Source organism: Ruditapes philippinarum, unplaced genomic scaffold (genome assembly GCF_026571515.1).
Source record: "Ruditapes philippinarum isolate M1 unplaced genomic scaffold, ASM2657151v2 ctg1296_1_1_1_1, whole genome shotgun sequence".
In the NCBI taxonomy this organism is placed as follows: domain Eukaryota; kingdom Metazoa; phylum Mollusca; class Bivalvia; order Venerida; family Veneridae; genus Ruditapes; species Ruditapes philippinarum.
The window spans coordinates 80386-99598 of record NW_026855956.1 but is presented as its reverse complement, the minus strand read 5'-3'; the positions used below and the strand labels follow the sequence as shown (position 1 = coordinate 99598).

Below are 19213 nucleotides of genomic sequence, written 5' to 3'. Positions count from 1 at the left end.
AACTTATTTGTGGTGAACCAATTAAAGATGTGATTTTCCTGAAGTCATTTGCCTTTTTTAATAGGAGAATAGGATGAAGCTTACTGAATTAATAAAAAATACAAAATGTTCACTTTTAGTAAAGTTTTGGAAGTAAGTAGATTTTGGAAGAGATTGTTTAATTAACATGCATATGAGCCGCGTCACGACAAAACCAACATAATGGGTTTGCAACCAGCATGGATCCAGACTAGCCTGCGTATCCGCGCAGTCTGATCAGGACCCATGCTGTTCGCTTACAAACTCTATACAGAAACTGATAGCGAACAGCATGGATCCTGATCAGACTGCACGGATGCGCAGGCTGGTCTGGATCCATGCTGGTCGCAAACACATTATGTTGGTTTTGTCGTGACACGGCTCGATCATATGTGCCTTAATAAAACTAATATACCTTATTTTTTTTCTTTCTTTAATTTTTTTTTATGTATATTTTGTATATATATTCAGTTAGTTTTAACTCTTTATCTGGATAAGTACTGAAGTGTAAGTGACGTAAAATTTTAATCAAAAAGCATTTCTAAAGCATCGCTTTTTTAGTGTTTATGTTATACATTATAAGGGCTTTTCCTTTCTATAACAGAGCCATTTAAAAGCATCTACCTGTCTAGAAATATTTTTTAGATAGTTTTTCCCTAGAAATAAGTAAAGTTGATTTTCGACTTTTGCAAAAATAAAATGCAATGTCAACACAAATTTTAAAAAAAAGTCTGAAACTTTGTGAAACATTATTTATGTAGACACTTCCATTTCAAAATGTGCACCTAAAATGCACTAGAAGCCACCGAAGCCGTTTAACATGAATATTTCATTTTTTTTCCAGGGTGTGGACCCCCAGACCCTCCTTAAAGGGGTTGAGTTTGGACTTTCAAACAAATGCCCCCAGCCAGAAATTTCTGGATCCGGTCCTGTTATACAAAGTTCCCTGTAGAAAAAAATTTTATCCCATAGATCACGTGACCAGGAACTGGCGTAGGTGGGAAAATCACCTGCTCACGGTACAATTTTTGTGAAAATATTCAATTAATCTATATAATGCAATTTAACATAAAAGCCTTGAATACACTGTGTGTTGATTTTTTTCGAAATTTATGTGACAGAGGTTCACAGCAAAAATTATTACTATAAAAGACCCTATATATATATATATATATATGCGCTCTACAAAAGCGGTTAAGAATAAACTAAGATTTTGGGGTTTTTATAATGATAACTTGTTATAATATTACATTTGTGTGTGTTTGATTTTGTGTAATTTTCTTCATAAAATTTACTTAATGGACCTCTAGATATTGATAAATATATAACAATTGTTCTGACTTCGAATTTACACTAAACAGTTTTCAAGTGAAAAACAATAAAACTAGGGTTACCATGGCAGACCATATTTTATATGCACTTACTGTTATCCTTGACAAATGTGTCATCATAAATCAGTCATCATTAAATATTTTGTAACCATATAAGTGTACCTGGCAAAATATTTAGTGATGATCAACGACAAATAGTGGTGTACAACTTAGATACTTTCCGCGAAATAGAACAATGGACTGTCCATTTTCCTCTATGTAAAAATTCAATAAAAATATTATCTGCATATATTTTAAAAGTAGATTGAATAAAAGGCTTTCATAAAGAGCCTTCATAAATACATATTCCAAAGAAAATATAAATAATGATAAAAAAATTATAATGAAAAATATTTCCCATCAAGCCTTTGCAACTTCCTTTTCCGGTTATCAGCCACACGATGGTCCAAGGCAAGGTAAATTTACATGTGTTTCTGGCTTTGTTGAACTAAATGAGACGAAAAGACATTCTTCATAAGTAAAATTTACTACATCGATTTTAACATGTTAATGTTAGTAGCTTTTATCACGAATTAAAGACTTTGTTTGAGTATATTTGCGAGACGGCTTCACGAAGATCGCGAAATCTCGTGACGAATTGAAATTAAAAGGTGAAACTTGGTGCTGCAGTGACTACTTTCATCAACATATCACCATGCATTTTTATTGGAATGTGAAATTATCGAACATACAGGATCGATAATTATGATATATCACATATTTTTGTCGATTATTTCATAATTTGCATTTTCTGTCGTTAGACTTTTTTTTTTAAGTTAAAATGTGTTGCAAATTTCAAGATAGTATAGGTATCAAATGTGGGGGACATTGTTTCTTCTAAAGGTAGTAGAACTGTCATTCCAATTACTAAGCTGCAAATATATGATAACTTGAAAAAGCAAGACCCAGGGTGTTCACTACACTAACAAAGTTTGCACTCTTACCCTATGCTACGACCGGATGTAAACAATACGTTCGCACAGGGCATGCGCGGTGGTTAAATCCCACCCATTTTATTCGATTAAATTCTAGAACAACCATGGTTAACCATAGCTAAAGATACTTCAGCAAACAGGTTTTATAGTTTTGCTAGACCTGTTCGCTGAAGCCAACCCCGTATCGAAAGTCAACCAGACCCGTGACATTTTTATGTCATGCTGTAATTCAATAAATTTGCGTGATCTGGACAAAAACTATTTTAATACAGGTAGTTAGATATATTTGGGACCCTTCAGTCTATATTTTTGAACACAAAATGTTAGATTAATGAAATATTGCCTCAAAGTTTATCAGCGGGTTCACATTTCATAAAACTCGCCGCCATTGCTGCCCTAATTATCACGTGACCAGCGAGAATTTAGGTTCATGACATTTGGTGACACGTGACCCAAATGCTATTTTTAATTGAAAACATGGCTTTGCAATTATGAATAACGGTGTATTTATTCAATAACAGACATTGTACCAAAAACATGTTGGATTTATATTGTTTTGAGTGATGATTCATGAATTATTTTAGCAACCCCACACCAATTTTTATGCCACCGCAGCATCTGCGATGCGGTGGCATATAGCGATTCACCTGTGTGTGTGTGTGTGTGTTTGTGTGTGTGTTTGTGTGTGTGTTATATAGATTATATAGTGAACTTAAAAAATCTTCTTGTGAAAAACCACTAGTCCAATTTCAACCAAACTTGGCAGGATTGTTCCTTGGGTGAAGGGCTTCCAAAGTTGTTCAAAGAATTTCATTCCATGCAGAAATCTGGTTGCCATGGCAACCAAAAGGAATTATAAGAATAAATTTAAAAAATCTTCTTGTAAAGACCCAAAAGGCCTAGAGCTTAGATATTTTGCATAAGGCATTGTCTGGTAGACCTCTACCAAGACTGTTCAATTTATAGCACTGGGGTCAAAATTGGCCCTGCCCCGGGAGTCATTGATTTTTATTATGTACATATAGTAAAAACTTTAAAATACCTTCTTGTAAAAACCCAAAAGGCCTAGAGCTTAGATATTTTGCATAAGGCATCTTCTGGTAGACCCTTACCATGATTGTTCAAATTATAGCCCTTGGGTCAAAATCGCCCCCGCCCCGGGGTCATTGATTTTCACTATATGTACATATAATAAAAAACTTAAAACACCTTCTTGTAAAGACCCAAAAGGCCTAGAGCTTATATATTTTGCATAAGGCATTGTCTGGTAGACCTCTACCCAGATTGTTCAAATTATAGCCCTGGGGTCAAAATTGGCCCCGCCCCGGGGTCATTGGTTTTCCTTATATGTATATAGTAAAAAATTATAGTAAAAACTTTCAAAAAAAAATTCGTCTAGCAATTGACAAATGCTAGAGGTTAGATATTTTGCATGAAACATTGTGTAGTAAACCTCTAGCAAGATTGTTCAAATTATAGCCCTGGGGTCAAAATTGCCCCCGCCCTTGGGTCATTGATTTCAATATATACATATAGTAAAAATAAATAAATCTTATTGTCTGAAGGTGCAAGGCTTAGAGCTTTAATATTTGTTAAATTATATCATCTGAAGGTACTCTACAAAAGTTATTCAAAGTTTTGCCTCTTGTGTCAAAATTAGCCCCGCCCCCTGGTGGCCATAGTTTTCCTTATATGTATATAGTACAAACTTAAAAAATCATCTTCTCTAAATTTACAAAGGCTAGAGTTAAGATATTTTGCATGAAACATTGTGAAGTGAACCTCTGGCAAGATTGTTCAAATTATAGCCCTGGGGTCAAAATTGGTTCCGCCCCGGGGGTCATTGATTTTCATTATGTACATATAGTGAAAAAAAAAAAATATTTTTGTCTGAAGGTACAAGGCATAGAGCTTTGATGTTTGATATATAATATCATTTATAGGTCGTCTACCAAAGTTGTTCAAAATTTTCCCCTGGTGTCAAAATTGGCCCTGCCCGGGGGCAGTGATTCTCATTATGTACACATAGTAAAAACAGAAAATAAAACAAATGTTTTCTGAATGGGAGAAAGCTATAGCTTAGATATTTGACTTGAAATGTTGTTTGGTGGACCTGTATCAAAATTGTTTTGAATTAAACCCTTGGGTCAAAATTATACCTTGCCCAAGGGGACAGTGACCTACTTTCTTGTCCTTTGATGTACAGCAATGACATTTTGACCATGTGCACAATTTTAGTTGTAAAATTGAACTTTGATATCAGGTGACCTAGATTTTGATGATGTGACCTACTTTCTTGTCCTTTGGTGTACAGCTATGAAATTTGAACCATGCGGTGGCATAGCATTTTTCTCAAATGCAATCTTGTTTTATTTTATTGTATTTATAAACAATTTATTTCATCTTATAGTGCTCATTATAAGCATTTCAGAACAGTTTTCCTTTTCTAAATATCTTTAAAAATAAAAAAGTTATGGCATTTAATAATGTTGAAATTTGCGCATTTTTTAAGAATTTTTACTATATACAGTCAATAAGAAATGCTTGCGCGTTGACGGAACCGAAATGACTTCGTTTATGACAAATTTCACATTTAAAATACCATAACTTTTTTATTAGTTGAGATATTTTGATGAAATTTGGAATATAGGTAGATTAGGTGTTACTGAATATAACTGTGTTATTTTACAGACCATTAAATGTAGAAGAGCAATTACTTAGTCTAATACAGTGGGCAAGGTATCGATAAATTTTTTGAAAAAAATTTATTCATTTTTCATTTATCGACATATATAAAGTAACAAGAAACTACAGCAGCACTGTATAATGAAATCCAACATGAATGAATATCAAATTGCTCTACAGCATCTGCAATGTCATGCTTTTATCTTTTTTTTTCTCTTCTCAAAAAATAATTATTCACTTCTTTTGCAGTTAGTAAATAACTCTCTTCTTCCAGAACTCCCGCAGTCTCGAATTATAGCAGTATATTCTAAATTGAACATAAGTCAAACAGCCCGAAATTCCTCACTAGACCAAAAGAAATGAAATTGATTTGATTTGCTATTAATTGAGATCAAAATTAAGAATGTTTTTCATTGCTAACATAAATTGATGCACCTGGATATCAGTTGTCTTTGTCAAGAGCTCTATAATATCAATATGATTTATTTTGCCGATAAATGCCAGTCAGTAGGACATAATTGTTTAAATTAATTAATGTTATTTATAAGGATCTGCTTCTCCCATTTTCCAGATTTGTTTTAAAAGGAGTCTTCTTCATCTTTTACCATTTTCTTTGAAATTAGTTGACTTCATTTCATCGGATTTCAATGAATAAGCATACATCTCGGCAATTAAACATACTTCCACATTACAATTTTGGGGCAGTTCTTGCAATGATTGGTAATGTATACTGTTATCATATATTTTGCAGATAAATGCCAGTTGGTATCATATACTTTTTAAATGCTATTGAAGGATCTGCTTCTCCCCTTTTCCAGATGTTTTTTAAAGGAGTTTCATCTTTAACCATTATCTTTGAAATTAGTCGACTCCATTTCTTAACATAGCTGATTTGGGATTTCAATGAATATAAAGCAGACATCTCAGCATCCCCATTAATAATTTTGGGACAGTTCTTGTTGTGTTTGGTAATGTATACTACTATATGACAAGATTTATTCATTAACAGCATTGGTTTGTCATCTTATATTTGTCCAAATGATCCAAGTGTTGTCAAATATTGTCATCATCAATATTATTTCATGATATTTTTAGCTCACCTGAGCTTGCTCAGGGTGAGCTTTTAGGATCGGTGAATGTCCGTCGTCCGTCGTCCGTCGTCCGTCCGGCCGTCCACAATTTCTTGTGAACACTCTAGCGGTCGCATTTTTGCCTCAATCATCATCAAACTTGGTCAGGATGCTTATCTAGTTGAAAGCTCGGATGAGTTCGAACATGGGTCATCTCGGATGAAAAACTAGGTCACAAGAGCTAAAAATAGAAAAACCTTGTGAACACTCTAGAGGTCACATTTTTGACCCAATCATCATCAAACTTGGTCAGGATGTTTGTCTAGGTGATAGCTCGGATGAGTTCGAACATGGGTCATCTCGGATGAAAAAGTAGGTCACAGGAGCTATAAATAGAAAAACCTTGTGAACACTCTAGTGGTCACATTTTTGAACCAATCATCATCAAACTTGGTCAGAATGCTTGTCTAGTCAATTGCTTGGATGAGTTCGAACATGGGTCATCTCTGATGAAAAACTAGGTCACAGGAGCTAAAAATAGAAAAACCTTGTGAACACTCTAGTGGTCACATTTTTGACCCAATCATCATCAAACTTTGTCAGGATGCTTGTTTAGATAATAGCTCAGATGAGTTCGAATATGGGTCATCTCGGATGAAAAACTAGGTCACCGGAGCTATAAATAGAAAAACCTTGTTAACACTTTAGCGGTCACATTTTTGCATCAATCATCATCAAACTTGATCAAGATGCTTGTCTAGGTGATAGCTCGGATGAGTTCGAACATGGGTCATCTCGGATAATAACTAGGTCACAGGAGCTAAAAATAGAAAAACCTTGTTAACACTCTAGTGGTCACAATTTTGACTCAATTGTCATCAAACTTGGTCAGGAAACTTGAATAGGTCATTGCTTGGAATAAATCGAACATGGGACATCTCGGATGAAAAACTAGGTCACATGAGCTAAAAATAGAAAAATCTTGTTAACACTCTAGTGGCTACTGTTGTGATCCAAATATTCTGTTAATTGGTCTGAAAGTTTTTTTTGATGATTTCTAAGTCAAGATCAAACATGGGTCATCTTGGATGAAAAACTAGGTCACACCGCCCAAATATGGAAAAACCTTGTTAACATTCTAGTGGTCACATTTACGACTCGATTATCATCAAACTTGGTCAGGATGCTTGTCTAGGTAATTGCTTGGATTAGTTCGAAATCGCATGTGAAACTAGGTCACCGGAGCTAAAAATAGAAAAATCTTGTTAACACTCTAGTTGTTACTGTTTTGATCCAAGTATCCTGGAAATTGGTCTGAAAGTTTGTTTTGATGATTTATAGGTCAAGTTTGAATATGTGTCACCTGGGTAAAAAACTAGGTCGCACTGCTCAAATATGGATAATCCTTGTTAACACTGTAGTGGTCACATTTTTGACTCACCTGTCATGAGACTTGGTCAGAATGCTTGTCTAGGTAATTGTTTGGATGAGTTTGATAATTCAGGTGAGCGATCTAGGGCCATCATGGCCCTCTTGTTTTTTGTCAGGTCGGTCATGCACCTGGAAAAAAATAAAGTATAAAGTTAGTAATTATAATAAATCATACATGAATTAAAAAGAAATGCTGGCAAAATAAGTTTATATACATTGTTTAAAAATATTATTTATCCTATATATATATGCGTAGAGGTTAACAGATTTTTTTCAGGTAAAACTGTCACTGGCAGCAGGTCGACCCTGCATTCACCATGTAAATTGCTCATTAGAAATAAATTTCTGCTTTAATTAATTATAAAACCGTAAAAAAATAATTTAATATTTAATAAAAAATGATTTCCTTGTTAAATATACGATATCTCATTGAAACCTGAAGCATCGGTAAAAAGAAACAAAAAAATTTAGAATTTGAAAATTGGCCGAAACTGAGCAGGTGCCCGCCGAAACATATATCTCAATTTTAAAGACAAATGCGCTAATATTTAAAAAAATAATTATATATTGATATATTTTATTATAAACCAAGACTTTATCTACCATAATTTTATATTGTTACTCGTTTATACGTGATAAATCAGTAATGGAAATAATCGGATTTCACCGCGTCGGTGAATTCAAAATGGCGGACTCTGATGGACTGTTGAATTTCCACAACTCGCTGTATTTAATCGTAGATGCGGGTGCTTTAATGGCAACATAATTTTTATGATTTATGAATCATTTTAAAGATAATTCAATTTATTTTCTAGAACACTATTCGTTTTTCTTCACTTACCGATAGTTTTCAAGCAAATCGTCGGCGAGTATCGGGCGTCATAACTTTCTTGTTGTAAACATATTTAAATGACGAAAAATTCCGCGGTGAAATGTAAACATATTTCTGATTGGTTGCAAAAAATCATGAATATTAATTAGCAACAAATGACCCGCAAATAAGGTCATGCGGCATACATGTGACAAGCGCGTGTCCACAATCGGGTTTTTGTAAAATCGGCCGAAAATACACCTGTATATTAAGATTAACTGATAATGATTAAAATGCATATTATGCATGAATAATGAATTTTATATCATTTTGAAGACAATTTATCACTGATTTATTTCATATAACTTTTATAATGGTCAATATTAAAATTTATTGTTTTACAATCAATTTTATGAACACACTATCGATTTTTACGCTAATTTCTTAAGCTGTAGGCTTATCAGTTGGGGTTGCTAATTATTTGTTTGTTTTTATATAAAATCATACACTTACTAAAAATAGTGTATGGTCCGTTACTAAAAATAGATGTTAGAATTTCCAAAACATGAAGTCCCGCGAGATCTCATTTGAAAGCAGACTCCATATTGGTAAACATCCTCTACATATTTCTCTAAAAATAGTTGGGTACACAATGTCATTGAAGTTACATTTAAAAACAAAACATGAATTGGTTCAAAATTGATTTGTTTATCAAATGATATTTTTATTTGACCCAAATTTGATTAAAAAGGGTGATTTTAGTAGGCTTTTATGTCCGGCGCACAAACTGTCAAATTCTGGTAGCCTTTGCAAATAGGATTGACCCATAACTTTACTGTCGCAACGTCAAAATAAAAGCGACATATAAAGTTATGGAAGCCAGAACTAGGTTAACCACTACTTTCGGTTTCAATTTTGCTGACAAGGAACAGTTTGAATCAACGTAAGCGTTAATTTTAATTGCAATGTCCAAAACTTTGCACTACACGGCGTAATTTTCATTACATATCCGGTATTATCACCGTCATAGTAGTTTTAATTCCAGTCGGTCAAAATGACGGTACACATTTTCATGTAAACAAACAGATTTAACTTCTTAGACAATTGAAATAAGGAATGGACACACGGTAAACTCTGTTGCAACGTAAAGTATATTCATAAACCTGTTTGAGAAAAATTGTCTCCGTGTTCAAATAAATTTCAAAAACGGGAAAAAAAGCAGTCTTTTACCGATACCCTGCAACGGAATCTTATTATTTTGACGAATTAAATTGACTTTATAACGCTCGTATACAATTATTGATTGATTGATTTTCATTATATTTATTTTGTAATACCTATCATTCAGTATGCAATCAAACAAAACCAAGTTTTCCTACATTCAAGGAAACTGTAAGTTAGGACGAGCTTTCAAAACGAACAGGTAGCAATTTCCAACACGCTTACCGAAACTTCAACATGGCGGCTCAACGTGGCTCATTTGCATAATTTATTCATAAACGCAGGAGCATAGAACTTTGTTAGTGCACTAGCCATGAAATCCTGAGGGTCATTTTGACTATGGTTAACTGACTACAAGGCCAAATCCCCATGATTTTAACAAAATTTGACCCTCCAGTTAAAATCCCGAGGGTCAAATCAGGCCTTCTGGAAATTTGAAGGGTCAAAGAGTCATTATAAGGGTCAAACGAACCCCCTGAAGACCGCAAGGTTTTGTAAAGATTACACGACGGAATTGCTATTACTCTGAATTAATGAATATTTTTATTATTGTTGTATCTTTATTGTACATAATATCATATTAAATATGATAATATGAAATTAGGCAAAGCCTATGAACGGGGAAGTCGGTAAAAAATCCTTTCATTTTTCCGTTTTAAAGGTGTCATTCGGTATTATATGTACCCACTTCCGTTTTCACTTGGACAGTCGACGATTATTATTAATCCGAAAAGTTGAGATTTGTTCCGTAATCGGAATACACCGCCTTTTATCATTGAGTTACATTGTAAATGGCGGCGCCTAACTAGAACTGACACTGAAAATTTCATTGATATGTATAGAATTCTATATATTTTTTTTTAATTTGAATTTTCTTTTAAATATACATGTGTAGACTATAGCCGGGCAAGCCAAAGCCCGGGCCCGCTTCGCGAGCCCGGACTTTGACTTCCCCGTATAAACAAATTATTTGCAATAAATCTTCAATCTTGTTAGATAATGATAAATATGTCAGATTTCATTCAGACTTAGTGCAGCAGAGTGCTTTTATTTTTGTTACATTGAAAGGAGACAACTCCTGAAGTAATGCGAGTTGAATTGATCATTTTTGTCTGCATTAGTGAACTTGATAATGTAGTGTTTTTCTTCATCCCAGTTAAGCTTTTAATTGCTTTGTTTTATTATTTTTAAGGAACGCTACGTTGAATCAGGGCGTGTAGCCTACATCGGCTATGGAGACGACAAAGGAAAGCTTTGTGTCATTGTTGATGTCATAGACCAGAACAGAGTAAGTTTAGTTTTGTATTTAAGTCTTACTAACTATCTAGCATAAAGAACATCTTTATGAATATTTATGAACATCTTACAGAGACAGGACCCTCATCTTGCGAAGTTTGATGCTGAAATAAAAAAAGATTCTGATCTACTGCTGATTGTGATAAAATTTTGTATTGTATAGATTTTGCTAAAAGATTTTCAGGAATGGTAAACTGCTGGCGTCATTGGACTTAATGATTATCTTTTCATCAGCAGTGTATAAAATAATACTCAGTTGAAATTTCTTACCCTTTTAAAAAATAATATTTTATATGCTGTGTAACAGGCTATATATTCAAACTTACTGAAATTATAAAAAAAATATACTACTTATATCTCATCATCATGTATTTCTTACCATTTTTCAGGTTTTGGTAGAAGGACCCTGTTCTAATGTCGCCAGAAAACAAATGAACTTGAAAGCCCTCCAGTTGACCACATTCAGATTAAATGTGCCAGCTTCTTGCAGACAGAAGATCATTAAGAAGAACTGGGAGAAAGACAACATCACAGAAAAGTGGAATAACTCGACCTGGGCCAAGAAAATTGCTGCAAGAGAAAAGGTACACAGCATTACATGAGATATAGATCTGTGTATTGTAAAAATAGTTTTTGGAATGGATTGATCTGTTTCAACAAAATTAATTACACTGAAAAAAAGTCCTTTAAATTTGGATTTTTGAAAATTTTCTTCATAACTAATCTGATAAGATTAAGTCAAAAATTTACTGAATAAATAACTAATTTTGCCCCATAGCCAGTCTGGACAAATGGAAATTTTCAAGAATTTACTACATGTATATAAATCATAAAATGTCATAAGACAAGTTAAGTCAAAATCAGATTTTGCAGGCCCTGAAAAAAGTATTTGTAGAAAAAACCATATCACTTTTTTAAAAGGTAATGTTTATGATAAGAATGGAGGTTATAATTATGTTTACATATATACCATAATTTTACTGTTCATGATACACCCCAACAATACATGTGTGGTTCTTAAATTTCAAAGCTTATATAATGAAAATTGTTATATATTTCAGAGGGAAACACTCACAGACTTTGACAGATTCAAGCTCATGAAGGCAAAGCAAGCGGTGAGTAAAATATTTCAATATAATTATTTATTGATAAAGCTCTCAAATTTGGATATTTCAGTAAAATCACGCTTGAATTCTAGAATAAATTAAAGTTGACTACTGAATGTATTGCAGGGTTTTCCCTTCTTTTGACAGGTCTTGTTAATGAACCTTGTCCGATTTGTATTAAAAAAAAACAATTTGCCCCCAAAAAAAATGCTTCAAAATTAACAATTTGGCTACTTATCAATTCCTCTTCTAACATTTCTTTGCCTTAAAAATTTTGGTGGGAAACTTGCAGTATATTTGCAAAAAGGGATAGATAAACCGTGATGCAAATTCATATGGGGGGGGGATGGCATGATTTTAAAGAATTTTTCTTGGGGAAGCAATCCTTAAAGACCCCTGCTATAGAAGGGAAAAAAGCCCTGGATGGACTCCAAGAGTGGTTGCAAATTTTGGAGTAAAAAAAGTTGCTTCCAGGTTGTATGTTCTTTTCTTTTATGAGCACATGTATGATGAACCAATGTATCTTGATAGGAACTGCCGTCATAGTTTACGGTGCTGATAAATGCATTCTGATGTGTGCTGTCTGATATATATTTGATAAAATTGATCATCCTCAAGATTTATAAATAGGAGAAAAATTAGTTGGTATGATTCATTACTCTTCTTGCATCAGAAGTAGAATAATGTTTGTTTGTGAATGAAAAACAATTCAAGTTTACAACCTTGACACTTATATGTGGGAATAAGCATAATTACAGTAGCAACTTATACTTTTCCTTTCACACTGCCCCCTTGTGGCTGAGGGGTTGCCTTTTAGGGTTGAAGCATCTAAATTGCAGCCATTGTTTATCCCTGCGTGATAGTAAGAGTGGACTAAATGAGTTTGAATTACTTGAGTCTGCATCTTGTAGCTCCAGTAGGTAAGGTGGTTTTGATCGTTGCTGTTGCTGTTTGTTTGGCAAAATCATCTATCCTGTTTTCAGCGCCACATGACTTTAAGAAACTGTGTAAGATTGCTGTAAAACTAAACAAAAGAAACTATCCTTGCAGTGCATTTCTTTATTGACTCAAGATACTTAACGTTTTAAGGAGTTTAGAGTCGCAGTCCGATGGTTCCAGATAATGAAGGCTTATAAGCAACTTCAATTCTTGTATTACTATGTTTATAGCATTGTTAAAGTGATGTCTGAGAGCATCCATAAGTGTAACCCGTTGTTTGTTATCACAAATTGCACGCATGATGAACCCATGTATCTTGATAGGAACTGCCGTCATAGTTAACGGTGCTGATAAACTCATTCTGAAGTGTGATTTGTGATATTTATGAATTTAAGTTGTTGAAGCTTTTGTTACACTAAATTTTTTAAGAGTTAAATTGGTGAGTTATGCTTCTTTTGGATTAGAAACGGCCATATGACTTTAAGAGTGTTTATGGATAGGACTATGGAATGCAGCTTGAAAGATCAAACATTAGTTAATACTGTTGATAAATTATATTTCAGAAAATCTGTATATTTAATATTCACATCTATGTATTTTCATATTTCAGAGAAATCGTTTGGTTAATATCGAGTTTGGCAAGCTTAGAAAAGCAGCAAAGAAGTCAGGCGGCAAAAAGAAATAAACTGTACATTTTCCTTAATAAACAAGTTCGTCTCCAAGACACAGAGTCTCCTTATTTATTAGCCCCCACAGCTATGGAGTTTAAATAGCCAACATCACACTTAAGATCTTGTGATATTCTTGAAATTTTACATATTTTTAGATCCACTTGCCAAAGAGAATTGAGGCTGTCCTAATCTTGCTACTCTTGCTGTTGTTACACCTGAAGGCACCTGCATTCACTGATATTTATATATAGAGATGAAACTTTGCATGTTATAGAATTATATAATATATATTTCTGTCCAAAAATCTGGAAACAGTGATCCCTCGGAAGCACTAATCACAACAAAAGTACCTGAAAATTGCAGACTCGGTTTGATTGAGTCTGTACATGAGGGATAATGAATTAGTGCAACATCCCTCATGCCCCCTACCACAGACTTGAGCGGTACTCAATTCTCAACATTTTATAGTGCTGGCATCATTTATCCCGAAAGACCAGGAAAATATAACTACACTACAGTTGAAGTGAAGTACGGGGCAACTTTTTACAGCTGCCACACTGCACTTGACGCCTGCTTTTGTGAAGAATAAAAACTGGAAACAGACTCCCAGTGTAAGTTAGGCGTTGGCATTGGTTTATAACTACTTATGAAATCTAATTGCAAATGGCCACTATCAATGTGCACTAACCTATGAATTTAGTGTTTGTATACACTAATGAGTTCTACCTACCACACCAACATTTAGCTGACTTTTTCGGAGCTATTGCTCCAGTCTGAAATTTCACATTGGTCATAATTTTTAAGCTCGTCTGATCAAGCTCACATTTATTATCATAGAAATAGTCTCCGTCCGACATTTTTGTCCGGAGCATATCTCTAAAAGTATTTGAGTAATCAACTTGAAACTTCATAGCCTAGGTGGATAGACCTCATTGAGGAGGAATGCAGTGCACAAGAATGATAACTCTACCCTGCATAATTTTTGAGTTATTGCCCTTTGTTATTTTTCAAAATTGATTTTTGTCCAGAGCATAACTCCAAAAGCCTATGAGATATCAACATGAAACTTCATAGGTGCATAGATCTCACTCAGGTGTGCAGTGCACAAGAATGATAACTCTACATTTCATAATTTTTGAGTTATTGCCCTTTGTTCTTTTTCATGCTATTTTGTCCAGAGCTTATCTCAAAAAGTATTTGAGGTATCAACTTGAAACTTCATAGGTGGATGGATCTCATTGAGGAGGAGTGCAGTGCACAAGAATGATAACTCTACCCTGCATAATTTTTTAGTTATTAGCTCGACTTTTTTTTTTGAAAAAAAAATAGAGGTATTGCTGTAGTCAGGTCGGCGTTGCCGTTGCCGTCCGAAAACTTGTACCTGGATCATAACTTTTTTATTTCTTTGTGTATTGTCTTCATACTTGGCCACAACAACCCTTGGGACAAGACCTTTCAGTAGACCACACTAACCTTGACCTTCATCCATAAATGACCTTGACCTTCAAGGTAAAAAGTCCAATTTTTGCTTGTTCATGCTGTTATTGGCTGTAACTTTGTTATTTTTGAATGGATTGTCTTCAAACTTGAACATAATAATCTTTAAGGATATCCCTTAAAAATAACCAGCCAGACCTTGACCTTCACTCATAAATGACCTTGACTTTGAAGGTCAAATTATTGAAATTTTCATTTTTTTGGCTTTTATTGGCTGTAAGTTTGTTATTTTTGAATGGATTTTCCTGAAACTTGAACATAATAATCTTCAAAGATTACTGTTAAAGATATACCGAAAGACCTTGACCTTCACACATTAATGACATTGTCTTTGAAGGTCAAATTATTGAAATTTTCATTGTTTTGGCGGTCACTGACTGTAACTTTGCTATTATTGAAGGGATCAACTTCATATTATAAGAGAACATTCTTAAGGACCAGACCTTGTTGTTTATCAAACCCAACTTTGCTTGGGCTCTTAAATGACCTTGACCTTGAAGGTTAAATTACTGAATTTTCTCAGATTTGTGCATTAAATGACCATATTTAAATATTTATTGTTGTGTGTGTGTCTATATATATATATTTACAACAACAACAACAATAACTAAAATTGTGTCATTGTGTCTATTTATAGAATTGCGTCATTGTTTCTATTTATAGAATTGCGTCATTGTTTCTATCTAGAGAAATTGGGTCATTGTTTTTTTTTTTTATAGAAATGCGTCATTGTTTCTATTTTTAGAGATTGCATCATTTTTTCTATTTTTAGAAATTGCGTCATAATTTCTATTTTTAGAAATTGCATCATTTTTTCTATTTTTAGATATTGCGTCATAATTTCTATTTTTAGTATTTTTAGAGATTGCATCATTTTTTCTATTTTTAGAAATTGTGTCATAATTTCTATTTTTAGAAATTGCGTCATTGTTGCTATTTATAGAAATTGCGTCATTGTTTCTAATTTTAAAGATTGTGTCATTTTTTCTATTTTTAGAAATTGCGTCATAATTTCTATTTTTAGAAATTGCGTCATTGGTGCTTTTTTAGATATTGCGTCATTTTTTCTATTTTTAGAAATTGCGTCATAATTTCTATTTTTAGTAATTGCGTCATTGGTGCTTTTTTAGATATTGCGTCATTTTTTCTATTTTTAGAAATTGCGTCATAATTTCTATTTTTAGTAATTGCATCATTGGTGCTATTTTTAGAAATTGCGTCATTGTTGCTATTTTTTGAAAATGTGTCATTGTTTCTAATTTTAGAGATTGTGTCATTTTTTCTATTTTTAGAAATTGCGTCATAATTTCTATTTTTAGAAATTGCGTCATAATTTCTATTTTTAGAAATTGCGTCATTGGTGCTATTTTTAGTAGAAATTGTGTCATTGTTGCTATTTTTAGAAAATGCGTCATTGTTTCTAATTTTAGAGATTGTGTCATTTTTTCTATATTTAGAAATTGCGTCATAATTTCTATTTTTAGAAATTGCGTCATAATTTCTATTTTTAGAAATTGCGTCATTGGTGCTTTTTTAGATATTGCGTCATTTTTTCTATTTTTAGAAATTGCGTCATAATTTCTATTTTTAGTAATTGCATCATTGGTGCTATTTTTAGAAATTGCGTCATTGTTGCTATTTTTTGAAAATGCGTCATTGTTTCTAATTTTAGAGATTGTGTCATTTTTTCTATTTTTAGAAATTGCGTCATAATTTCTATTTTTAGAAATTGCGTCATAATTTCTATTTTTAGAAATTGCGTCATTTTTTCTATTTTTAGAAATTGCGTCATAATTTCTATTTTTAGAAATTGCGTCATTGGTGCTATTTTTAGAAATTGCGTCATTTTTTCTATTTTTAGAAATTGCGTCATAATTTCTATTTTTAGAAATTGCGTCATAATTTCTATTTTTAGAAATTGCGCCATTGGTGCTATTTTTAGAAATTGCATCATTTTTTCTACTTTTAGAAATTGCGTCATAATTTCTATTTTTAGATATTGCGTCATCATTTCTATTTTTAGTATTTTTAGAAATTGCTTCATTTTTTCTATTTTTACAAATTGCGTCAATTTTTCTATTTTTAGAAATTGCATCATTGTTGCTATTTTTAGAAATTGCATCAATTTTTTATTTTTAGAAATTATGTCATTTTTTGTATTTTTAGAAATTGCGTCATTTTTTCTATATTGAGAAATTGCGTCATGTTGCTATTTTAAGAAATTGCGTACTGTTGCTATTTTTAGAAATATGCTTAATGTTTCTATTCATATATATACAAAATATATAAAGAAAACTAATGTGACAAGACAGACCAACTAAATTTATAAAAAGGAAACGTTAATATATGTTCAAACCTTTCTATGTTTGCGTTTAGAAAAAGTAAAAAGTCGAGCGTTGCCCCCGCCCGGCGGTGGCTCTTGTTGCCCTTTGTTATTTTTCAAAATTAATTTTGTCCAGAGCATAATTCAAAAAGCCTTAGAGATATCAAAATGAAACTTCATAGGTGCAAAGATCTCACTCAGGAGGTAAGAATGATAACTCTACCTTTCATAATTTTAGAGTTATTGCCCTTTGTTATTTTTCATACCTAATTTTTCACCTGAGTGGAGCATAACTCAAAAGTGTTTGAGATGTCAACATGAAATGTCATAGGTGGATAGATTTTATTGAGGAGGAATGCTGTGCACAAGAATGATAACTCTTCCCTGCACAATTTTTGAGTTATTGCCCTTTGTCCTTTTTCATACTATTTTGTCCGGAGCTTATCTCAAAAAGTATTTGAGCTATCAACTTGATAGGTGGATGGATCTCATTGAGGAAGAGTGCAGTGCACAAGAATGATAACTACCCTGCATAATTGTTTAGTTATTGCCTTTTTTTTATTTTTCAAAATTAATTTTTGTCCAGAGCATAACTCAAAAGGCCTTTGAGATATCATTATGAAACTTCATATGTGCATAGATCTAACTCAGGAGATGTGCAGTGCACAAGAATGATAACTCTACCTTTTATAATTTTAGAGTTATTGCCCTTTGTTATTTTTCATACTTAATTTTTCAATTCAATTTTTTTCTCAAAAAGTATTTGAGGTATCAACTTGAAACTTCATAGGTGGATAGATTTTACTGAGGAGGGATGCAGCACACAAGAATGATAACCTACCCTGCATTATTTTTCAGTTATTGCCCTTTGTTATTTTCAGCCATGAGAATTCACATAGGTTTCAAATCTGTAATCACTATAGCCATCAGTTTTCATTACCAAAAGACCTCTTAAAATGGAATTATTCTGCTGTACTACATATACATTCTTCCAATGAGCAAACACATTCGGCGGGGGATGGCCATGTTGACATGGCTCTTGTTTCATTTGAGCAAGCTCGCACTTATTGCATTAACAATTAGGTCACTGGAACCATAGATAGAAAAGTCCTGTTAATACTAGGGGCTACTGTTTCTGTACAAATGTGCTGGAAATAGTCAGAAAGGTTGTTTTAACTATTTCTAGCTCAAAGTTCCAGTATTGGTCACTTGGGGGTCTAAAAAGTGGCCACAGAAAAGGCCTTGTTTACACTGTACAAAGAGACAACTGTTTTAAGTCTAAATATCCTGGAAATTTGGCAAGAAAAGTTGTTTAGGTCAAGGCTACTGTTTCAGGAAATTTAAAAAGGTTGTTCAGAAGATTATCCAGTTTGAATATGGGTCACCTGGGGGTAAAAGAATCTAGGTCACAACCCAAATACTGAAAAACTTGTTAACATTTGCACTATTTCAGGTGCACATATCACTGAAAGAGTCTGACACTCTGTTTTTTTGTGAATGGATTGTAACACCAGACTAATATTAAAGTTGTCCAGACTGAACTTGACCTTCAATCTTAAATGACCTTCAAGGTCAAATGTTTTGTTGTTTGCTATTATTGTCCATAACTGTTGTTGCGAGGGGGGCATACTTTAACTAGTGGCAACAACTCAATTTAACCATGATTAAAGTTGAAAGATAATGATTTTTCTAACATGAAACAGTCTATTTTTGCACGTGCAAAAAAAATTCAGCAGGTCATTTAAATACATGTGGTTTCGTAAACATGGCCGAGTTGTATTGTGATTTGAGAGTGAAACAAAGCTTATTGAAAATTCGTGCTTTGCGCCTCAGAAATAAA

General features: G+C 33.2%; 1 protein-coding gene across 1 annotated transcript; it reads left to right on the top strand.

The window, feature by feature from the left end:
• The first annotated feature begins 1666 nt into the window (after positions 1-1666).
• On the top strand, positions 1667-13606 carry LOC132744938 (large ribosomal subunit protein eL14-like). Its single transcript, XM_060733730.1, has 5 exons — positions 1667-1804; positions 10734-10829; positions 11227-11421; positions 11899-11952; positions 13493-13606. Exons 1-5 carry the CDS (start codon positions 1790-1792, stop codon positions 13565-13567), a joined length of 435 nt encoding a protein of 144 aa, XP_060589713.1. The 5' UTR covers positions 1667-1789; the 3' UTR covers positions 13568-13606.
• The last annotated feature ends 5607 nt before the right edge of the window (positions 13607-19213 follow it).

Coding starts and splice junctions, on each gene's coding strand:
- LOC132744938 (XM_060733730.1), top strand. Junction 11,422..11,898: donor AAATTGCTGCAAGAGAAAAG/GTACACAGCATT, acceptor TATATATTTCAG/AGGGAAACACTCACAGACTT. Junction 11,953..13,492: donor TCATGAAGGCAAAGCAAGCG/GTGAGTAAAATA, acceptor TTCATATTTCAG/AGAAATCGTTTGGTTAATAT.